Genomic DNA, 18953 nt, shown 5'->3' with positions numbered 1-18953 from the left:
CACTTGTGGAATCACACTAGGTATGTTGTTGTTGATGAGACATAAAAATTCTACCTATGTTTTTATTATTCTTGGGGTAATTTCTCCGCGTATTCCCAGACTATAGAATAGAGTCAGTCTTTCTCCTTTCTCGGGGAAAATTTAAAGGGAATGTGAACCCCGCCATTGTAATTACTATCAGAGGTTAATATGCACAGATATACCACTGATATACATGGTATATGCAGTGCAATTTTCAGATGGAGACAGCAATGGTGCAAGGATGCAAGATGGTGGAGCTGGGATACATGGAAGGAATTCAAGATTGCATGGACAAGCTACTATATCATTAGATACTTATTTATAAGTATTAGTTCATTTTTAGCATATTTTGGTATCAGCTTTTGACATTTTAGTCCTAAGATGATCACTAGGTTTAATTTCTGCATTTTATTAGTTATTTTGGCTACATTTGTAAAGACACTTTGCTGGTTTGAGAAGAATATATAAAATCAACCCTAGGCCAAAAGCCTAGTGGACTTTATTTAAAATGTTAGTATCTAGTGTTAGAGATTTAGAAGTTGCCATTACAAAGTGAAGAAAGACTAAGTAGGCGTTTGGCCATGAAAACAAAAAATTATTCACTTTATTTGAAATTTTGAAGTTGAAGTTGAAGATGGAGTTGTGTTTGGTTATAGTTTTTGCAAAGAATATTTGGTTGTTTGAATGTAATGAAAGTGAAAAAAAATAAAAACAAAATTTTTGGTATTTTTCAAGAAGTTGTATTTAGAATTTTCATATCCAAACACTTATTTTCAAATAAAGTGAAAAAAATTATGAGAAAAAGTGAAAAATTCCCATGCCAAACGGGCCCTAAACTATATCTTTTGCAACATACAACCTTAAGGATTACGAGGTTTTCCAAGATATCGCCTTTATCTAAAATGTTAATTTTACAAAAGAATTAATGATTGAGCATTTTACTATTATATATAAGGGAAAATTTAGGGACTTTTGTAGTCCTCACAAGAATTTTTATTTTTTTTTAATTTTTTTTAATTAATTACTTTTAGGTCCTAATCTTATTTATTTAAGTCAAATTTTTTATTTTATTTTTAAGGTCTACTTTTCAAAAGCTATCGAACCTCCTACCTCATTTTTCATGTTGTTTGGTTTTCTATTTGGTGCTCGATATCCGCATTTGAGCCCAATTAATCCAGATAATTCGCATTGTATAGCGCTCATTCGGGGGAAGCGCTCCCTCTAAAGATTTTTTCCATATCCATGTTCGAACCCCTGATCCCAAATTAAGGGAGAAGCAGCTCCCTTCGCTGTACAAGTTAAATTATGTATTTGTCTTAAAAGTTCATTAACTATGTATAGATTATTTATTTAGAGCTAAATAACTTTAGAAAATTAGGATACATAACTTATAAATGTCAAATTCTGGCTCCGCATTTGATTTGAAGTAAATAATTTCATTAAAATGGAAGTTAAAATATTAAAGGAGTGCAATTAAAGTTTTGCTTTCATATATTGAAAGTATATTTATATGAAATTTAATTATTACTAACGTAATTACCTATTTGTGGGACTATAATAGGTATATGATTGTTGTTGTTGTACACTTGTATTAATACAAATTATACTTCTTTAATTAAAATATCTATATTTATATTTTGAGTAAGCCCGAGCCTCACATAACTAGTACATTAATAATTAATAATAATAATGATTCCAATATTGAGCACAAACTCGACCCGACCCGACCCGAGTAGAAAGGTGTGTCGTCGACTGTCTAGTCCTCTCAGCTAAGTATACAACTGGGGCAATCATTTATTTTTTCTTACCAGAAACGTCTAAATTTGCCAACTGTCTGTTGTCTGTCACAAATGTAATTGTGACAAGTTAAGTTAAGAAGTTTCAAGCTTTCAGTTTTAGTCCTTTTTCATTTAGAGTTATATTTTTAATTATTATTAATGAAGTCCTAAAAGTTATTTTTTATATTTTACAATTAAGTCCCTCGTTATGTTAGGAATAGAATTGGTGTCTGAGTATGTGTAGTAATGACGGGTATATTATACCCGTTGTACTGCTACTGATGATTATCTCCATTCTTGCTTCTTCTTTCTTCTCTCTTATCTTAATTTCTTCTCCAAGTAACAAGAGCGTTACATTGTCCTCACGCACGCGGGCGCAGAGTTGTCGTCAGATCGGAATATGCCTTCTCGCCGGCGAACACTTTTGAAAGTCATCATCCTCGGTGACAGCGGGTTAGTTAGTTTTTGTAAACACATACATACAGATGCTAAATATTACTGTACTATACAACTTTCTTCTAATTCTAGGGTTCAGTAACGCATCATGTTTAATTTCGCCCTTCTCTTTTTCCTGTTAACAGATTGATTTTTGAATTTTGAGTTTTTGATTATCGTGATCTATGTTTCGGATAGAAGCCTTGTTGATTTGATTACTTTGATTTATCCTGATCTAAGTTCCATAAGTTGCTGAATTTTCACTTCTTACTTCATCACATGTTTTTTCCTCTTCTAAATACAGATGCTAAATATTTTACAACTTTGTTCTAGGGTTCAGTAACGTATGAGCATCCCTCTTCGTGTTTAGTCCGCCAATTCCATGTTTTGCTTGGCCTGTTAACAGATTGATTCTTGAATTTGAATTTTTGATTATCGTGATCTGGGTCTGGGATAGAGCGGAATGATTAGAGAGGATTCATGCATACAGTCGAGTCTAACTAGTTGGCAATTGAGGCGTTGTTGATTTGATTACTTTGAAAATTATCGCGATCTAAGTTCCACAAGCTGCTGAATTTTTAGTATATGTCCATGAACCACTTCTCTTTGTGTTTTGCAGGGTTGGGAAGACCTCGTTGATGAATCAGTATCCTCGAAAACTTTGTAACTAACTTTTTTTAGTAGTGTTCAATTAATAACAAGTGCAAGCGTATTATGAAGAAACAGCTTGATTCACTTTTCAGATGTGATTATACCTTATAATAGAATTGCCTTATTGTTGGCCTTAAATGATTCTTTATAGATATGTAAATAGGAAGTTCAGCAATCAGTACAAAGCCACTATTGGAGCTGATTTCTTGACAAAGGAAGTGCAGTTTGAAGATCGGCTCTTTACTTTACAGGTTAGTCAGTCAGACAGTGTCTGTTTGCTGTGTATTACCGTACGAAATCAACCAAGTTGATTTTCCTGTATTAAATTGTCAATTCTAGGTTTGCTTTAATACTTTACTCATCGGTGATTCCTCATAACCCCCACAGAGAGGGCGAGGGGTGTTCCTCTGATTCACCTATGAAGACCAAACTACCAAAAAAGTTAGCTGAGAATAATGAAAAATTGAATATACTTAAGTATGATGCTGTTCATTGTGTTTGTTGAAGTTTGGACATGTTTTTCTCTTTCAAGAAGACGAGAATCATATTTAGCCATTTTCACTAGAAAGCTACAAAATGGGAGGAAAAGAGAAAACGTCAGGGTAACTTTTACCTTATCAAAATAATGAAAAAAACTTTTACCTTAGCAAAAAAAAAGGAGGTCAGGATAAGGGAGGTCAATTGGTGACTTTGTATATGGCAGGCTATAGTAATTGTCTAAATTCTCTTAGCTAACCGCTGAGAAAAGAAGATGCATGTGACAAATGTCAGTTTCTTAAGGAAGATTAGGACTGATTTATCTCTATCACTATGTGTAGGTATATCAATGACTCCAATACATGTGCAAAAAGATTCTCATGTGGGAGATTATCTTACTTTGGATGAATAATTGTGTTTATAATCCAATTTATGTACAGGTTAATGGATGGTTTTCGTCATGGACTAACCGAACTAGGGCATTTATTTTGGATATAAGAAGATAGAAGTAATTTACACGCATTGATCTCCTAGAAATAGATTGTGCATGATGATATTATGTCAGTGGTGGATTCCTTTTTGGGTTCTAAGCACTTATGTGTCAGTAACGGATCTAGATTTCAGTGTTTCTCAAGAACTTGACTTCTTTCAGGAATGATAATATGTTATTCTTGAGAGGGAATGATAATATGCTTACTTTATCATACTAATGAGAAAAAGAAGAATTACCTTGGCGAAAAAGGAAAAAGATGATCAAAAAGAAAAAAGAGAAATTGAACAAATATTTCTCAGTCCTTTCATATAGAAATATTCTATGTGGGTCAAAGATTGGTCTCCTGGGAGTAGAGACATTTGTTTCCTGCTCCTTATCTTTAGCCATCTTCACTCCCAGTATGTTTTCCTCATTCAGCTGAGAATCTTAAGTCGTACTTCAGCTTATTTAACCCCCTCTCCTCAATTTTTTTTTTTTTTAAAAAGAGAGAAAATATTTGATGTACAGATGTTTCTCCTCTCTTTCCAAATTGTTCCTGTCTTTGTCCTTCGGTTTGGTTCAATTCCGTCTCTGGATCCACTGAAATGAAAACAATAGAATAAGCATTGCCTTGCAGATTCCTTTTTCGTTTCTCAAAATATCCAATCTAGAGAACTCATGGTGTATCCAATCCATTTCTCGCTTGGTCAAGACTTCATCTGTTTCTCAAATCTACTCTTTGGTTCATATAAGTTCTGATATCTAGAAACACACACTATTGTTTTTCAGCTTGAAAATGAGCCGTTATTCCAAACATCTGCATGTATTAGGTTTGGTATTGGGGAGAGGTAGTCGGTGGATGTTTACCAGTGTTAATATTTTACTCATGGACAGGACAATCTGGTCTGTTTCCTGCTTTAACTTTGATATTTCTGGTGGTCCAGATTTGGGACACTGCTGGCCAAGAGAGATTTCAGAGTCTTGGCGTTGCCTTCTACCGTGGTGCTGATTGCTGTGTCCTTGTTTATGATGTAAATTCAATGAAGTCATTTGAAAACCTAAACAACTGGAGAGAAGAGTTTTTAATTCAGGTATTTCGTATTTCTTTGCCTGTGATTGTTTACCAGGCATTTCTTCTGTATTGGATTCTATTGTTTCCAGTTTACATTATTAACTAATTATAGGCTTATAGCCCTATTTGCTTCTTGCTGAGATGAAGGCTTTATGAGCTTTTCCCTCACGGAGCTTGTTATGCTTCATCTTTCATGAGTTGCTAATTCAGTGCTCCTCCCTTTGGTATAGCCGCTTGTATATGTTAGTGCCCACCAGCTACGTGTTATTGATCTTTTTTCCTAGGATTACATGCAAATTGGTGGTAAAAATGATAAATTTAGTTGTTTGGTATCTTCACCATTTATCACACTAATTTTTCTTGTTGAACTACTATTCTGTAATCTCCAAATGAATATTCTGATTGGTTAGGAATTTTGCTGCAGGCAAGCCCATCTGATCCAGAAAATTTTCCATTTGTTGTGCTGGGGAACAAAGTTGACATTGATGGTGGAAATAGTAGAGTGGTAAGTTACTGGTCTAACAAATTGTACATTGTCCCAGTTCCTCCTCTTTTTACTCCCTTAGGGTATGTTGTTGTAGTCTATTGCTCTCACCTGTCCACTTCTTTGGTAAGCCGCCTATAGGACTACTATTGTTCCATAGAGGTATACTATTCTCTTTTTTTCCCACTTCAGATATTTGTCTGGTCTGTTTTAGGTGTCGGAGAAGAAGGCTCGGGCCTGGTGTGTTTCAAAGGGTAACATTCCCTACTTTGAGACTTCGGCCAAGGAAGGCACCAACGTAGAAGAGGCTTTCCAATGCATTGCTAAGGATGCCCTTAAGAGTGGAGAGGAGGAAGAAATGTAAGTTGAAACGTTATTTATACTATATGTTGTCCATAAGATTATAATAGCATGGTTGTTACCTTTTTTTTTTTTTTAAAAAAAAAAAGATTATAATAGCATGGTGCACTGCTCAAGGTAAAATATTTATCTTCCGAAAAAAGAGTCAGCCTAAAAAATAATGTGGGACATTATCTGGGAAACGAGGGATGTAACAATCCGGGTGTGTAATTCCGTAGGACCTAGGTGTCTTAGCACAGCTGCTCTTGGCAAGTCGAATAAGCCAGTGCCTTCTGACCATTTCTGGTTTACATTATTGTTTTCTCTCGTCCTATTTTTTATTTTATTCTGGTGCTTTCCCCAGGTGTCCAATTAGGTTTTCAATTGTTGTTAAGCTAGACTGTGGGCAAGTGTTGTTAAAAATGGGTGATATTATGAGCTGAGCTCTGCCAGATTTATACTCAAATAAAAATTTGTTTCAATACAAGATATTTATTACTTTTACATTGATCGTGATACTAATACGTTTTGATTATTTTCTTTTCTGCTGCAACTTTTATATGGTAAAGATACTTGCCCGACACCATTGATGTTGGCGCTAGCAGTCAGCAGAGGACAGGCGGTGGATGCGAGTGTTAAACAGTTTTTCATTTCGAGCTGATTATAAATCTTGCAGCTGAAAAGATTGGATTCTCTTTTGCCCTCGTTTTATTATTTACTTCTCTCGGTGTGCTTTTCCCCATAGATTATCAAGTTGTACCTGTATATTAGCTTTTGCACGAGAAGCTGGTTGGTTTCTTAGTGCTCGAATTCTGTTGATGTTATTTTCACTTTTCATAAACCTTCAAGATTTGTTGGATCCATGTTCGTCTGTGATGAAAACTCTTGCTTTGCAATAATCTTAAAATCCATATTCAGTTGATTTGTTTTACCTCGCTCATTAGTTCACCAAACAACGTGCTTCAGATATACATGTCGTAGAAACGATGAAACTTTTGAGGCGTTTGCATATTTTGGCAAACAAATTCTCGTACAACTGTGCTGACCCAGAGTAGACGGTCATATGTTCGGGTTCGTCAAATCACATTATCGCCGTACTATAACGTAAAGATGTAACACGTGTTGCAAATCAATAAATTGATGCATGGCATGCATCCTCATAAATATTTTTCTCACTTAATTATGATTAGTTAATTAATTAATATATATCTACTACGTTACATACAAGTAGATTTTTACTAAGAATGCTGACCTGCCTGAGTTTTCTAGGTAGCTGATAAAAAGCGCAGGTGAGAAGTGGTGTTGGAAACCATTTGTGTTTATACTGTAATCATCTAGAAGAAAGTCTATTCTTTTCATTATAATCTTACAGAACAGTTGCTTAAATACATTCGTGCAAGAGAACATTGATTTAAACTAGTGTGCAAAAGCAGATCATTCAACACAGTCCAAAGGCCACAAATCCATCACTATTTGATGACGGACAACAAATCGTAACCATAACATTACAGGTACAGCGGTTTTTGGTGAAACAATGAATATCCAGAAGTTTCACTTTGAATCAATTTCAATGATCAAGAGAACAGGCCAATCCCGGTCATCAGCATCCACTAGAGAAGTAAAATGGTACTATTTGAGGAAAACTCCAATTCAAACCAGTCGGGCTATCTGTGACAACAATATAGCAGCCTCAGGTTCATGCAATTAACCAGAGGAAACAGAATGATAATCATACTGCTACATAACAAGAAGACACCTATACACTTCCATAAAAATGTTCAAGAAGGAAACAATGTACAACACATCTGCAACGACTGCAGATTCATCTTTAAAATAGTACACATGATTAAGTGATGCAACAGCAACATCAGTCTGTTAGACGTCAAATCAGGAGGTTGTGGGGACGTGACCAGTGAATGACAGGTGAAAGATACAACAAAAATGCAAAGTTTACATTCATCACATATATAAGCCTAAAAGATCTCGCGTTTACAAAATGTTGACAAGATTTAATGCGTCAGAAACCATTTCCGTTTTGTGACGACAAGTGCTAAAATCTATGGGGACACTAACTAGCAAATAAAACTGGGTAATTTCTCTGCTCTGAAAATATACCACAACTTCGCATCAGTGGCAAGTTTGAACGCGAATAGGAGAAGAAAAAGGAGCCGCTATCTCTAAAATATTTCACTATCATAACTTATGTAATTCTGATATGTGATTATGGCCAGAAAACTAGTTTCAAAGCTGTTTGGATAGATGAATGGATCAAATTCAACAATTATACTTGCCATATTCAGTCAAATAATATAGCAGTATTTGCAAAACGAACTAGTAAACAGAAAAGTCGTTCTAGCTAGTAGCTAATAAGAAGCACGACTAAACTAAGTAAAATGGGCTCTGAGCATTATCTTTTGAAATTATCGACCAATTTACCTCTAAATGGTCTCAAAACATGATCCATCAAACACATAAATGTATTAGGTGCTTTAGTTAATCAAAAGCTAACCATTCATACAAGCCATTTTTAGTTTTAAAAGTGGGCGTCCACTCACCACCAGTGGTTCATCCTAATTTGATGATATCCACTTCTCAAATCAAGGTAGACAAATAACTGACCCTACTCTTAGATCCACCAGATCCCCTTATCCTTTCTCTTCAATCAAGCTAAATACTGATTAAAACACTTCCTGACTGAAAGGTTTGGCGACATGATGTTAACAGAATAATTGGTTGTGGAAAATGGACGAAAGCTATCTACTTCCAGTTGCAAATTGACAAAAAAGGAGATAGACCGCCCACAGAAGTTTGTAGCTTTAGTGAAAGTAAAATTCCCCTTTGCCCAGACATCTCTCATCTGTCGTGCCCGAAATCCAGCAAGATGTGAACAAAAAGTAGACCGAGGACAATTACCAACCTATTGCCCCATTCTTTCCAACTTCCCAGATGTTGAACATTTATGTCGGTCTCAGAATTTTAACAATCAGTCCTCAGATTTCTTCCCATATAGAATAAAAAATATATTATCTAACCTAATCTTTTCAGCTGGAGTTTGGATACAAAAAGAGAACTTCTAACTTCTGCTGATTAACAAGTTTAGCTAAATGACTCAGGACAACATGAAAGGGTAAACACATACTCACATGATGAAAGATATCTGAAGACCGTTTCTTCGCTCTTTTGATTTCTAGATGAGTTCATCCTCATGCACTTGAGCAGATATTACTTAGTTCTAACTGAAAGAAGCTTATCCTACTTTGAAGGCTGCATTGAATTTCCTGAAACTGCTGTAGACATAAAAGAGCTTGGTATAGGAGTTCCTGCTATAATGGGTCTTGAATTCGGTAGCCTCTGGGAGCTCATTGCAGTTAGATGCCTAGGCACTGAATTAGTAGGAGGCACTCCAGGCCGGTTAGCAGGTACCGAAGGTGGCATAGGACGAGCTGAAGAACCATATCTTGATGCAATTATTTGATTACGTTCATGGATAAGCCTCTGTTTTGACCTCTCTAACAGTTCTCTGACCCTCATAACAACATTATCCATGTCATTGAAGAAAGTTAACTTGCTCTCCAGCTTGTGTAACTGCAAAGAAGAAACTTGAGTGGTTGAGACTCATTGAGACAGATCAAAGCTAAGAAAGGCAAACTTAAATCAGCTCAAAATCAAGTCAGCAGAACCTTGGAGAATATGGTCAGAATTTGACCAGACAAGTCCTAACTCAATGATTAAACTCGGGTTAGTATTCCTCCAATGTAAAGCAACATAAACATTCAACCAAAGAAAGGAGAATAGAGGACGTATTTCCCAAGAGAGAGAGACTGTCTAGTGTCTACTACTCATCTATATGACATCACAAATTTTTTGTACTAAAAGGAAGACAAACATTTTACACTCAAAACTTATTATCCATCTCTTAATTACACACAAATCATCCTGAGCTGCTTTGATTGCTCAAGATCTATTTCAGCCTAAATCTTGCATTAAAGCTCATTAGCTGATCAGTCTCAATATTGACTGAAAGCATTGCCAAGAAGCGGGTGAAAAGCTTGCATCTGTTGAATGATTCCCATAGAATATAATTGGGAGCCTAAAAGATACAATTTTCAAAGAGCTGGTTGGCCTTGATTACCTGCTTCTCTATTAATGACGTTGTAAGCTGCCGAATTTGGTCCTCTTCTTGATCTGCAAGATATTTCGCCTTGACTGCAGCAGCTGATAAAGCAGTGACTGCTGCATGTTTGATCTTATCAATATCCAGATCATCTTTGGTCTTCAAAGGATCTTTTCTCCCATCTACAGTGTCTTTCGCTTCTCCAGCACCTGAGCAACAGTGCACCAAGGGACAATTCAGAATTATAGGAGGATTTCCAAATTCTTAAAAGCCTCAGTTAAGTGCAGAGAGAAGAATATGACAGTTTTTCAGCTTTGGGAAGAGACCATAAAGAGAAAACCACAGTTTAGCCCCGAGGATATAGCAAGGGCACTAAACGGATATTTAAGATCCAATTTTGGTCTTTGCAACATTTCAGCATTAAGGATATAATTGTTCTAACAGCCGCCTTACTTGACCAACTTTGCCCATCATTTGCCTTCCACCTCCAGCAATCCATCAACTCACTACAGCTCCTTCTCCTCCTCCTTCCCCTCCCAGCTTTGGATCTCCTTACTTAAACTCCTGAAATTCCTATCCCAATCCCACATAGAACCCACTTGTCCTCCCAACTCCACACCCCTCCTGTATTATTTACACTTTTTTTTTTTTAATTTCAAGTTCAACTTATCTCTCGTTTCTCTCTATCTGCCTCTGCCTGTGGATTTGTACCAATGATTCACAAGAGGGGACTATGTGTGTAACACTCTCCACGTCCCCTACTGTGTTGGTTTAACTTATTTTCATTTCAAGCTCAACTTATCTCCTTCTCTCTCTATCTGCCTCTACCTGTGGATTTTCATCAATGATTCTCACCTTACAAAAGGGGACAATGTATGTGCACACTCTCCATAACATTTTATGTGATGCTAGACAGCTAGAGGGAGAAAGATATCATTGTATATGCCGGTTTTTTGACAAAGTAGGAAGTTTAAGATGGTAATTTAACTTGAGTATTATAATGGTAGTAAAAACAGTTAGTTGGACAAAAGAATTATATCTATGTCTAAAATTTGTACAGTATATGACTTGGAATTCTTGAAACCACAAAAGTTGTATTGTATAATGATGGTATTAATGGCATAGCGTCAAACACTTTTAGACATCCATAAGCGAAAAGAGTGACAATATAAATTGAGGGGAAGGGGGATTTAGGTACAAGATCTTTAGCATGACAAAGGCAGTATCGGTACAGGGATTCTATAGCAACCAAAATGAATGCAGCAACCATCATTACAACTTTATGTTATATGTTGGGAGAGGGGTTGCAGGTTACAATGGATGACAAAGGGGAATATGAGAGTTTGAAGAAGAGGGAGAAAAGAGGAATTAGAGGAGACTAGTGCATTGTGGCGAAATAGGAAAGCGAAGGGTGCTGGAATAAACTTCAGTCGTGTTTTAATTTGAAGATCTGGATTTGGTGATGACAACTAAAGCACTTTCACATTATCAATTACAAACTCAAAGATACTGGCGATAGTCAACAAGCTACATGCCACTGACTGAAGACTCAAAAGATCCTCTGTGATTCTCTTAGTTGAGAGATTAATTTATAAAACCACTAGATTGCTGATTCCCTCACAAATGCATGTCATGTATTTTTTTTTATTTTTTTTGATAGCTAATAGATTTTCTATAGCTTTATGTCTCTATTTTTCCTATTCACTGTCAATCATGTTACCAGATTTAATTCCAAGAATCATATCCACTCCTTTGTTGCGCTTCACTCCATGATTAATATAACTTTTTATTTAATTGAGAAATCTGTTGTACCAGCTTGGACCTCAACGGATAATAAACCCACCCTCTACCCTTCTCCACTTTAATACCAGAGTTGATTGACCAGCTAGGATTCAAACTCGTTACATGCACCTACCACACATCCTGTGCTAACTTCTCCATTGAACAAAAAACCCCAAAGACAACATGATTAGCATAACTTATATGCATAAAACATAATACTAAATTGAGAGCTTGGACCTTTATTTTCGTCAATTTCAAGTGCAGAGTTTGATTTCATGGATTGCTCAGGCTCCTTTGTTTGCAAAGCAGGCATCATGTCCTCGTCTTTAGGAGTATCTGGAGAATCAGTACGAATGGCCACTAAAGCTCCATCAACTGATTCCTTTTCGAAACCGGGTGGGAGCTCTAAATTAGACACTAAAACATCTGATTCTGCTGTGGTACTTGGTGTCTGTCCCACTGCCAAGCCTGCATCATCTGGTTCTTTAAGTGATGCAGGTTCGCCCTCTTTGTCAGTAGGAATTTGACCAGATTGCTTTACAGTATCAGATTTCTCTGGATTTTCGTCACTCGTAGAAACCAAATGTGTCGCTTCTTCAAGTTCCTCTTCATTTTTCTCTTCATGGTTTTCACCATCCGGCTCTTCGCACTTTTTGTCAACGTTTGCTTCACCTTTGGTCTCTTTATCTTGTCCAATTGTCAAGCCATTCTCATCAGTAACTGATGTCAATTTTTCCTCTTTCTCCATTTCAACATTGCCATCCTCATCTTTCTTATCGTCTAGATCAACTGATCCATTAGCAGGTCTGCATAACTAAATTAGCAATTAGACTCTAAATCAATTCAATACCTGTTAACTAAAGCTAAAAGGACGAACACAAACCTATCTGAATCAGGTGATGTCTTCCCATCATCTGGTGGATCTTCCAAAACAAAACAGTGCCTTAAGGCTAGCTGCTCACCAGAAGGATTACTAGAAATGGATTTCAAAGAGCTTCGTACTGAGGCAGTGACCCTTTTAGCTTCTACCAGTTTCACCAGGAACGCTGCCTAGACAAAGAAAACATCACAATGAAAACAGCCGAAACATTTCCAGTCATCACTTCGGGTTTCCCAGTTTTAACTCCCCCCTTCCCCTCTACTTTTTCAAGGGCAAACAAGAATATTAAAAAAGAAAAGATGGATGGATCAGTAAGTCATTGTGTTCATCCATATATTAATAAAGAATAATTAGAGTTTTAACAGCAACATAGAAAACCAACTGGATTCTACTTCTAACGACTTCCCTCTTTTTTCTTTTTCATCGGTAAAGAGCAGCTTTTCATATATAATAAGACCAGCAAGTAGAAGTTGCTAGATAAGTTACAACCAAAAGTACACCATTACAAATTGTGTAATACGCTGATGAAGTCAATCACGGCACTAGGGTCAGGAGCATGAACATCTTCCATGTTACACCAAAAACTAAGGAAAACTTTACATTTGTGTTTGACATCAATTATTGTTCTTCCTACTTCTAAACAACCTATCATTTCTTTCCTTCCAGAAGAACAACTACCTCTTTTGAACAAGATTAAATTATCTCATTGAAACTTCTGTGGTGGAATGAAAACCCTATCCTTTTCAAAACAAGGTCACAACCTGTGAAAATGGTGAGAAAAGACTTCCACCAGCTGAAAGATCTTACCTTGATCAAGTAAATAACACAAATTTAAAAAATTTGATTTCATTATTCAGTGAAAGGCAAGTACAGATTGTTAGCTTTTAGTAGAGTGCCTTAAGTGCTCAGTTGCATCAAAATTGTGATTGAGCCTACGAAAAGTAAAAGAAACCAACATACCAGTGCCATTACAGGATTGTCAGCTTCAGCAAATGAAACACGTTCTCCAGGTGGAGGATAAAAACCAACAGCTGTAAATGCATCCCTCAGTGCATTGAGTGCACAGTTCTCACCAACTTCCTCCTGAGGAGTTAGCCCATTCACATTCTCTGGCTTCGATGTTTCCACTGTGGATGATGTTTCCACCATGGATGAAAACTGATTGTCATTTCCATCATCCTTACTCTCAGTCGTTTCTGGGGCATCAATACCGGCTGATGTATCATCTTTAGACAAAACTGCATCCTCATTTTCTTTAACACGCTTGTTACTTTCAGGATCAGTATCCAGGAATATATCCTCTATTGGCATTTCGATGAAGTGCAGAATACACTGAGCTTTGGTCTTTGTAGCCACATGCTCAGCGATCTCATTCCAGTTTTCCTTATAAAGCTCTAATGCCTCAAGGAGAAGAAGAGTCTCCTGATCTGTCCACTTCCCACCACTTGCACCACCAGCCTCACCAGGCTCCATAAGAAGGAAATCTGAAGGGACCATCCCAGATCCAAACTTCCCATTGTTGAAGCATTCGCTACACAAGTCAAAATCTGCCTATGTAGTAAAAACCATCAACACAAAGAAGATAGTCAGGCATTTAAGTAAGTACTCAAGTTTTGACAAGACATACTTCAGCAGTGAAGATGGCCTTTTAATATGTAAGTAAAAACAGAAATTATGAATAATACGACCTAAGGATATAAAAACATTGCATGCAACAGGTTTGCTAAGGCAGAAAGAGTTTCATAATGAGTATAATAAGCAACAAATCTACAGGGTTGTCTCAAGCACACGCCTTTTATGCCCAGAAGGAAATAATCTGTACTTCTGAATCACATTCTTCTATCTGCGACAAGTATATGACATTAACCAAGAGGATGATCCCTTTATCTGAATAATGACAAGAACAGAAAGAAAACACTGGTGGTGATGCCTAAAGCAGTAGGCAAACCATAATCATTTCTCATATCAATATCTTATCTCATTAGCCCCAAAACAAAAAAGGACATTAGTGTTGAGAAAAAAATACCTCCTTTTGGCAATGATACCGCTTTCTTGAGCAGTCAGCTGAGCAAGAGTCGCAATGGTACTCAACAGCTGGCCCTTCAGACTTCATTAGTTCTTCAGCAATAGCCGACTCTGGAAAGAACCCAGAAGACACAGAAGGAGTAGCTACACTAGACCTGGGAAGAACCGGGGTCCATGTTTCATCTGATTCGAATCGAAAAAGCTTATCAATCAAAGAATCTGTCTTTGCAGCCTCGTCCGCATCAATATCAGCTTGCATAACCGAATTGGTTTGTGGGAAAGGGTGGTAATTAATTAAACCCCAGTAGTCCAAAAACTCCATCACTTCCTGTTTTACGTCCAAATCTCCTGCTGAGAGCTCGGACAAATCATTCAACTCAATTTGACTATTTGGGTCAGTGTGATACTTTTTCATGATCCAATTCCTTATCTCCATGTATATTTCTGGAGTCCTACTTTGCGACTTCTCATTGAAGAAAGACGGCATTGTTCGCTTCTCCAAAGGATGAACTTTTGACCAAGAGAACCAACCTAAAAACTTTCAAAATGTCAGAGAATATCTGGAAAAGCCCTAATGCTTTTAAACTTTAGTAACAGACTATAGATTTAAAAAATTAAAAAAATAAAAAGGAGAGAGCAATTTCCAGTTTGAACTTTTGACAAACTGAAATGCAAAAATTGTATACTTCCTTTTGTCCCAATTTATATGACACATTCCTTTTTGGAACACTTAAATTGTTCAACGTTCCGTTTTTATATAATTCCAGTAACTGTCAAGAACTAAAATCGTTTACTGTTCAAATTCTAACCTATGATATTGTATTTTTAATGTCAAGCTAACTTTCCACCATTACTTTATTTCTTGTACTATAACTATAAAGTATTTAAGTCAAATTAACGTCTTAACTCCATACCCAATGAAGCAACATGGCATAAAAGACAAAAAGGGTATTTTCTTCATCAAGGAAAAAAAAAAGACAAAAAGAGTATTTACTATGAAAATGTAAATGAAAAATACTTCTCTTTATTGGTAAAGTAACACTAAAATCTATCTCAAAAATAACTTAACCTCGGGACATTGAATTCCTTGTTTCCAGCATATCTTCAGCTTACTATATCAACATGTTTTAACTTTTTCATTCCTGAATTTCCAATTTTACAAAAATCTATTTAGCTCTAAGCTCGTGTTTGGCCATAGATTTCGGATCAGATTTTAAAAATTTATCTTCAAATATATCAGATTTTGAAAATTTATCTTCAAATATCTGTTCGGCCGTTAAATTTGATCAGATTTTGAAAATTTAATTTGATCAAATTTTGAAATTTTATCTTCAAATATCTGTTCGGCCATTAAAATGGATAAGATTTTGAAAATTTAATCTTCAAAATATTTTCAAGTTCCATAAATTGGCTCACAAAATATTTTCAGACCAGTTTTTGGGAGAAATTTCAGTTTCACGCACAAAACTTCAAATTTCTTCCAAGTAAAATGCATGTTCATACACAACTTCAAGTACTAAAAATCACGACTTCAAAAACTTTCAAGGTTCAACTTCAAAATCTATGGCAAATTAAGAGTTCAAAGACAGCAATTGAAACTCACCAGCATGAGTCGGCATTAACGTGTACATTAGGATCTCGAGATCTAATTGCCTCCATTTCAGTCTCTAATTCAATGTCCTGAGGTTAGGTTTTATATTTTTGAGATATATTTAGTGTTACTTTACAATTAAGAGGAGTTTTTTACATTTACAGTTTCCAGCATATCTTCAGCTTACTATATCAACATGTTTTAACTTTTTCGATTCCTCAATTTCCAATTTTACAAAAATCGCAAGTAAACCTACTAAATTGAGAGTTCAAATACAACAATTGAAATGAAACTCACCTGCATGAGTAGGCACAACATGAACATTAGGATTTCGTGACCTAATTGCCTCAATTTCAGCTTCAATTTCATTCTCTAATGCTTCCAAATCTTCCTTCGCTTTATTCGACTCTTTGTCAACCTTCACCGCCTCTTCTCCGCCGCCCTCCGCCTTCGGCGGCACCTCCGATTCGCTCTTAACACCAAAACCTAACGGAGAACCAGCTCCGGCGGCGTTGTTTGGCTGTTGCCTAGCTCTTGTGAGCGGTCCATTGTGGATCGGCGGGAAAGGCACTACTAACTGCTTCTCACGTGCCTCACGCGCCTCACGCGCGTGACGTTTGGAGGAAGTTGAAGGAGGAGTTGAACTAGCGCCGCTACTTCCAATGGCGCTTGCTTTTCGTTTATGGCCGCCACCTCTCCGTCGAGATGTAGGTGCTTCAACGGACGGAACATCAGGCGCGTGAGAAGCAGTGTCGGCGACCGCGAGTGGTGGCGGAGTTCCGGTGTTGTCTTTCCGTTTGTCTTCCATTATTTGTGAGAGCTGAACGAACTACGCTCAGATCGTCGTCTTCAAAAAGGATGTGTGTTTTTTTGAGCCTAATAAGGGCTGATTCGGTGCGCCAGCGGTACATGTAATTTACATGGACAGTTTAATCAAAACCGTGGATATTTATCTAATTAAATAATTCTGAACCGTAGATGATTAATGCTACCAGTCTTTTTTTTTTTTTTTTTTTTTTCCTCCCCATTTAGGAGGATTTATAGTGTTTCCACACTTCCCCTCCGGTGTGACTCGAACCCAGGACCTACCGGTCGTGGGTGGAAGTGCTTAACCACTGAGTCATTCCTCACTTGTCACCGGTCTTTGCTTTCGGTGGGAGAGGGGGAAACAAAGTTTTAACGAATTTTAGCAACTTACTGAAATTGGGTTAATTAATGGCGTTAGTATCTTTTATTAATTGTTAATTGATTACCTTTTGATAAATTTGTAATGAATAAACAAACACTTAACATCTTAACTTAAATTTTGTGTGATAAGAAGGTGCGACCAAAACTTAAAAGGTAAATTCTACAAAGTGGTGGTTAGATCAACTTTGTTGTATGGGGCGGAGCGTTGGCCAGTCAAGAACTTTTACGTTCAAAAGATGAAAGTTGTGGATATAAGAATGTTGCGATGGATGTGAGCACACTAGGACAGATAGGATTAGGAATGAAAATATTCAAGATAAGGTGGGAGTGGCCTCGGTGGATGACAAGATGCGGGAAGCGAGACTGAGATGGTTTGGACATGTGATGATGAGAGACACCGATGGCCCAATGCAGGGGTATGAGAGATTGGCTATGGACGATTTCATGAGAGGTAAAGGTAAGCCGAAAAAACATCTGGGAGAGGTGATTAGACAGGGCATGGCGCCGTTCCAGCTTACCGACGAAATGACCTCAGCAGGAGGCGATGGAGGACTCGTATTAGGGTACAAGACTAGTAGGTAGTCCCGCTTATCCTTTTGTACTAGTAGTCGCAGTTTTACTTTATGGTTTCTTGTCATTTGATTTCTGTAACTATATGTTGTTTCTTCTACTTGGATTTTCTTATTTATCCATGGTAGCTACTGCTCCTTTTTTCAGACTGCTTTATCGCGGCTTTTTCGCTTTCATTATTTTCATTTCATTTTCATACTGCTTTGAATTGCTTGTCCTTATCTAACATTTTTTGCCTTTCTTTTTCTTGAGTCGAGGATCTTTCGAAAACAGCCTCCCTACTAAAAAGTAACAATAATATTGCTTATCAATCAAAATTTTACTTTTTTTCCCATAGTACTTACGCTATCTATTATAGACCACCATCTGCAATAAGGAGCCGTTTGAACATGAGATGAAATCATGTTTGGACATGCAATTTGGATTTCTTAAGTTGCAGCTTTTTTTTTGGCTTAATACCTAGATGGACCCTTAAACTTGGCATGTTTTGTAAGATAGGCATATAAACTTATAAGGTGACCAGATAGACACTTAAACTTACTCAAAGTGTATTTTTCAAGTTTTTCAGTTGTTTTGAAAACAAAAACTATATTTTTCAAACACTCACAATTTTCATGGCCAAACAAGCCCTAAATATATCACAAAATATTTTTTTTAAAATGCAAAAATAAGGCAAACGCATATACATGAGACTATAAATGTGCACTTAAAACAATAAATACTCGCTAATCGCAATTTTGCAACTTTCAATTAACTCGGTTTTTTTTTTACACTTGAATAATTAAAAAACAATAACTTTAACCAATAAAAATCCTTAAAAAAAGAAATTTCAAATTAAGTTTTTTTTTTTTAAGGATTTTCTTCTCGGCTTTACAGTTTTCTTAATTTGAAATTTCTTTTACACTTGAAATACTGAATTTAGAAATTTCTTAATTTGAAATTTCTTTTTTTTAAGGATTTTTATTGGTTAAAGTTATTGTTTTTTAATTATTCAAGTGTAAAAAAAAAACCAAGTTAATTGAAAGCTGCAAAATTGCGATTAGCGAGTATTTATTGGTTTAAGTGCACATTTAT

General features: G+C 36.4%; 2 protein-coding genes across 4 annotated transcripts; one reads left to right on the top strand and one right to left on the bottom strand.

The window, feature by feature from the left end:
* The first annotated feature begins 2071 nt into the window (after positions 1-2071).
* LOC132599160 (ras-related protein RABG3f) lies at positions 2072-6651 on the top strand. Its single transcript, XM_060312405.1, has 7 exons — positions 2072-2252; positions 2854-2880; positions 3037-3136; positions 4779-4925; positions 5331-5411; positions 5605-5750; positions 6299-6651. Exons 1-7 carry the CDS (start codon positions 2200-2202, stop codon positions 6366-6368), a joined length of 624 nt encoding a protein of 207 aa, XP_060168388.1. The 5' UTR covers positions 2072-2199; the 3' UTR covers positions 6369-6651.
* Positions 6652-7064: 413 nt separating this feature from the next.
* Positions 7065-17019, bottom strand: LOC132599159 (SWI/SNF complex subunit SWI3D). 3 transcript variants are annotated; one of them, XR_009566777.1, is made up of 8 exons: positions 16419-17019; positions 14532-15061; positions 13466-14056; positions 12509-12675; positions 11863-12431; positions 9862-10052; positions 8869-9314; positions 7065-7397 (listed from the first exon to the last, which is right to left on the bottom strand). XR_009566777.1 is itself a non-coding variant. In XM_060312404.1 (7 exons), the coding sequence occupies exons 1-7, from the start codon at positions 16927-16929 to the stop codon at positions 8982-8984; spliced, it is 2892 nt and encodes a 963-aa protein (XP_060168387.1). In that variant the 5' UTR covers positions 16930-17019; the 3' UTR covers positions 8638-8981. The 3 variants fall into 3 exon arrangements, 1 of the variants encoding a protein (XP_060168387.1); XR_009566776.1 differs by having other exon boundaries at positions 8873-9314; XM_060312404.1 differs by lacking the exon at positions 7065-7397 and having other exon boundaries at positions 8638-9314.
* Positions 17020-18953: the final 1934 nt, after the last annotated feature.

The sequence above is a fragment of the Lycium barbarum genome, chromosome 6 (genome assembly GCF_019175385.1).
Source record: "Lycium barbarum isolate Lr01 chromosome 6, ASM1917538v2, whole genome shotgun sequence".
Classification (NCBI taxonomy): Eukaryota; Viridiplantae; Streptophyta; class Magnoliopsida; order Solanales; family Solanaceae; genus Lycium; species Lycium barbarum.
The sequence above is the reverse complement of the archived record's forward strand: the minus strand, read 5'-3'. Positions and strand labels throughout refer to the sequence as shown.

What these genes read in the sequence shown, in the direction of transcription:
- LOC132599160 (XM_060312405.1), top strand. Translation starts at nt 2,200, where the DNA reads ATGCCTTCTCGCCGGCGAACACTTTTGAAAGTCATCATCCTCGGTGAC. An exon ending in GAGAAGAGTTTTTAATTCAG is followed by an intron (nt 4,926 to 5,330) that starts GTATTTCGTATT and finishes ATTTTGCTGCAG; the next exon opens with GCAAGCCCATCTGATCCAGA. An exon ending in AGTGGAGAGGAGGAAGAAAT is followed by an intron (nt 5,751 to 6,298) that starts GTAAGTTGAAAC and finishes TATATGGTAAAG; the next exon opens with ATACTTGCCCGACACCATTG.
- LOC132599159 (XM_060312404.1), bottom strand. Translation starts at nt 16,929, where the DNA reads ATGGAAGACAAACGGAAAGACAACACCGGAACTCCGCCACCACTCGCG. An exon ending in ACAATCCTGTAATGGCACTG is followed by an intron (nt 12,676 to 13,465) that starts GTATGTTGGTTT and finishes TTCTTTGTCTAG; the next exon opens with GCAGCGTTCCTGGTGAAACT. An exon ending in ACATCACCTGATTCAGATAG is followed by an intron (nt 12,432 to 12,508) that starts GTTTGTGTTCGT and finishes TTAGTTATGCAG; the next exon opens with ACCTGCTAATGGATCAGTTG.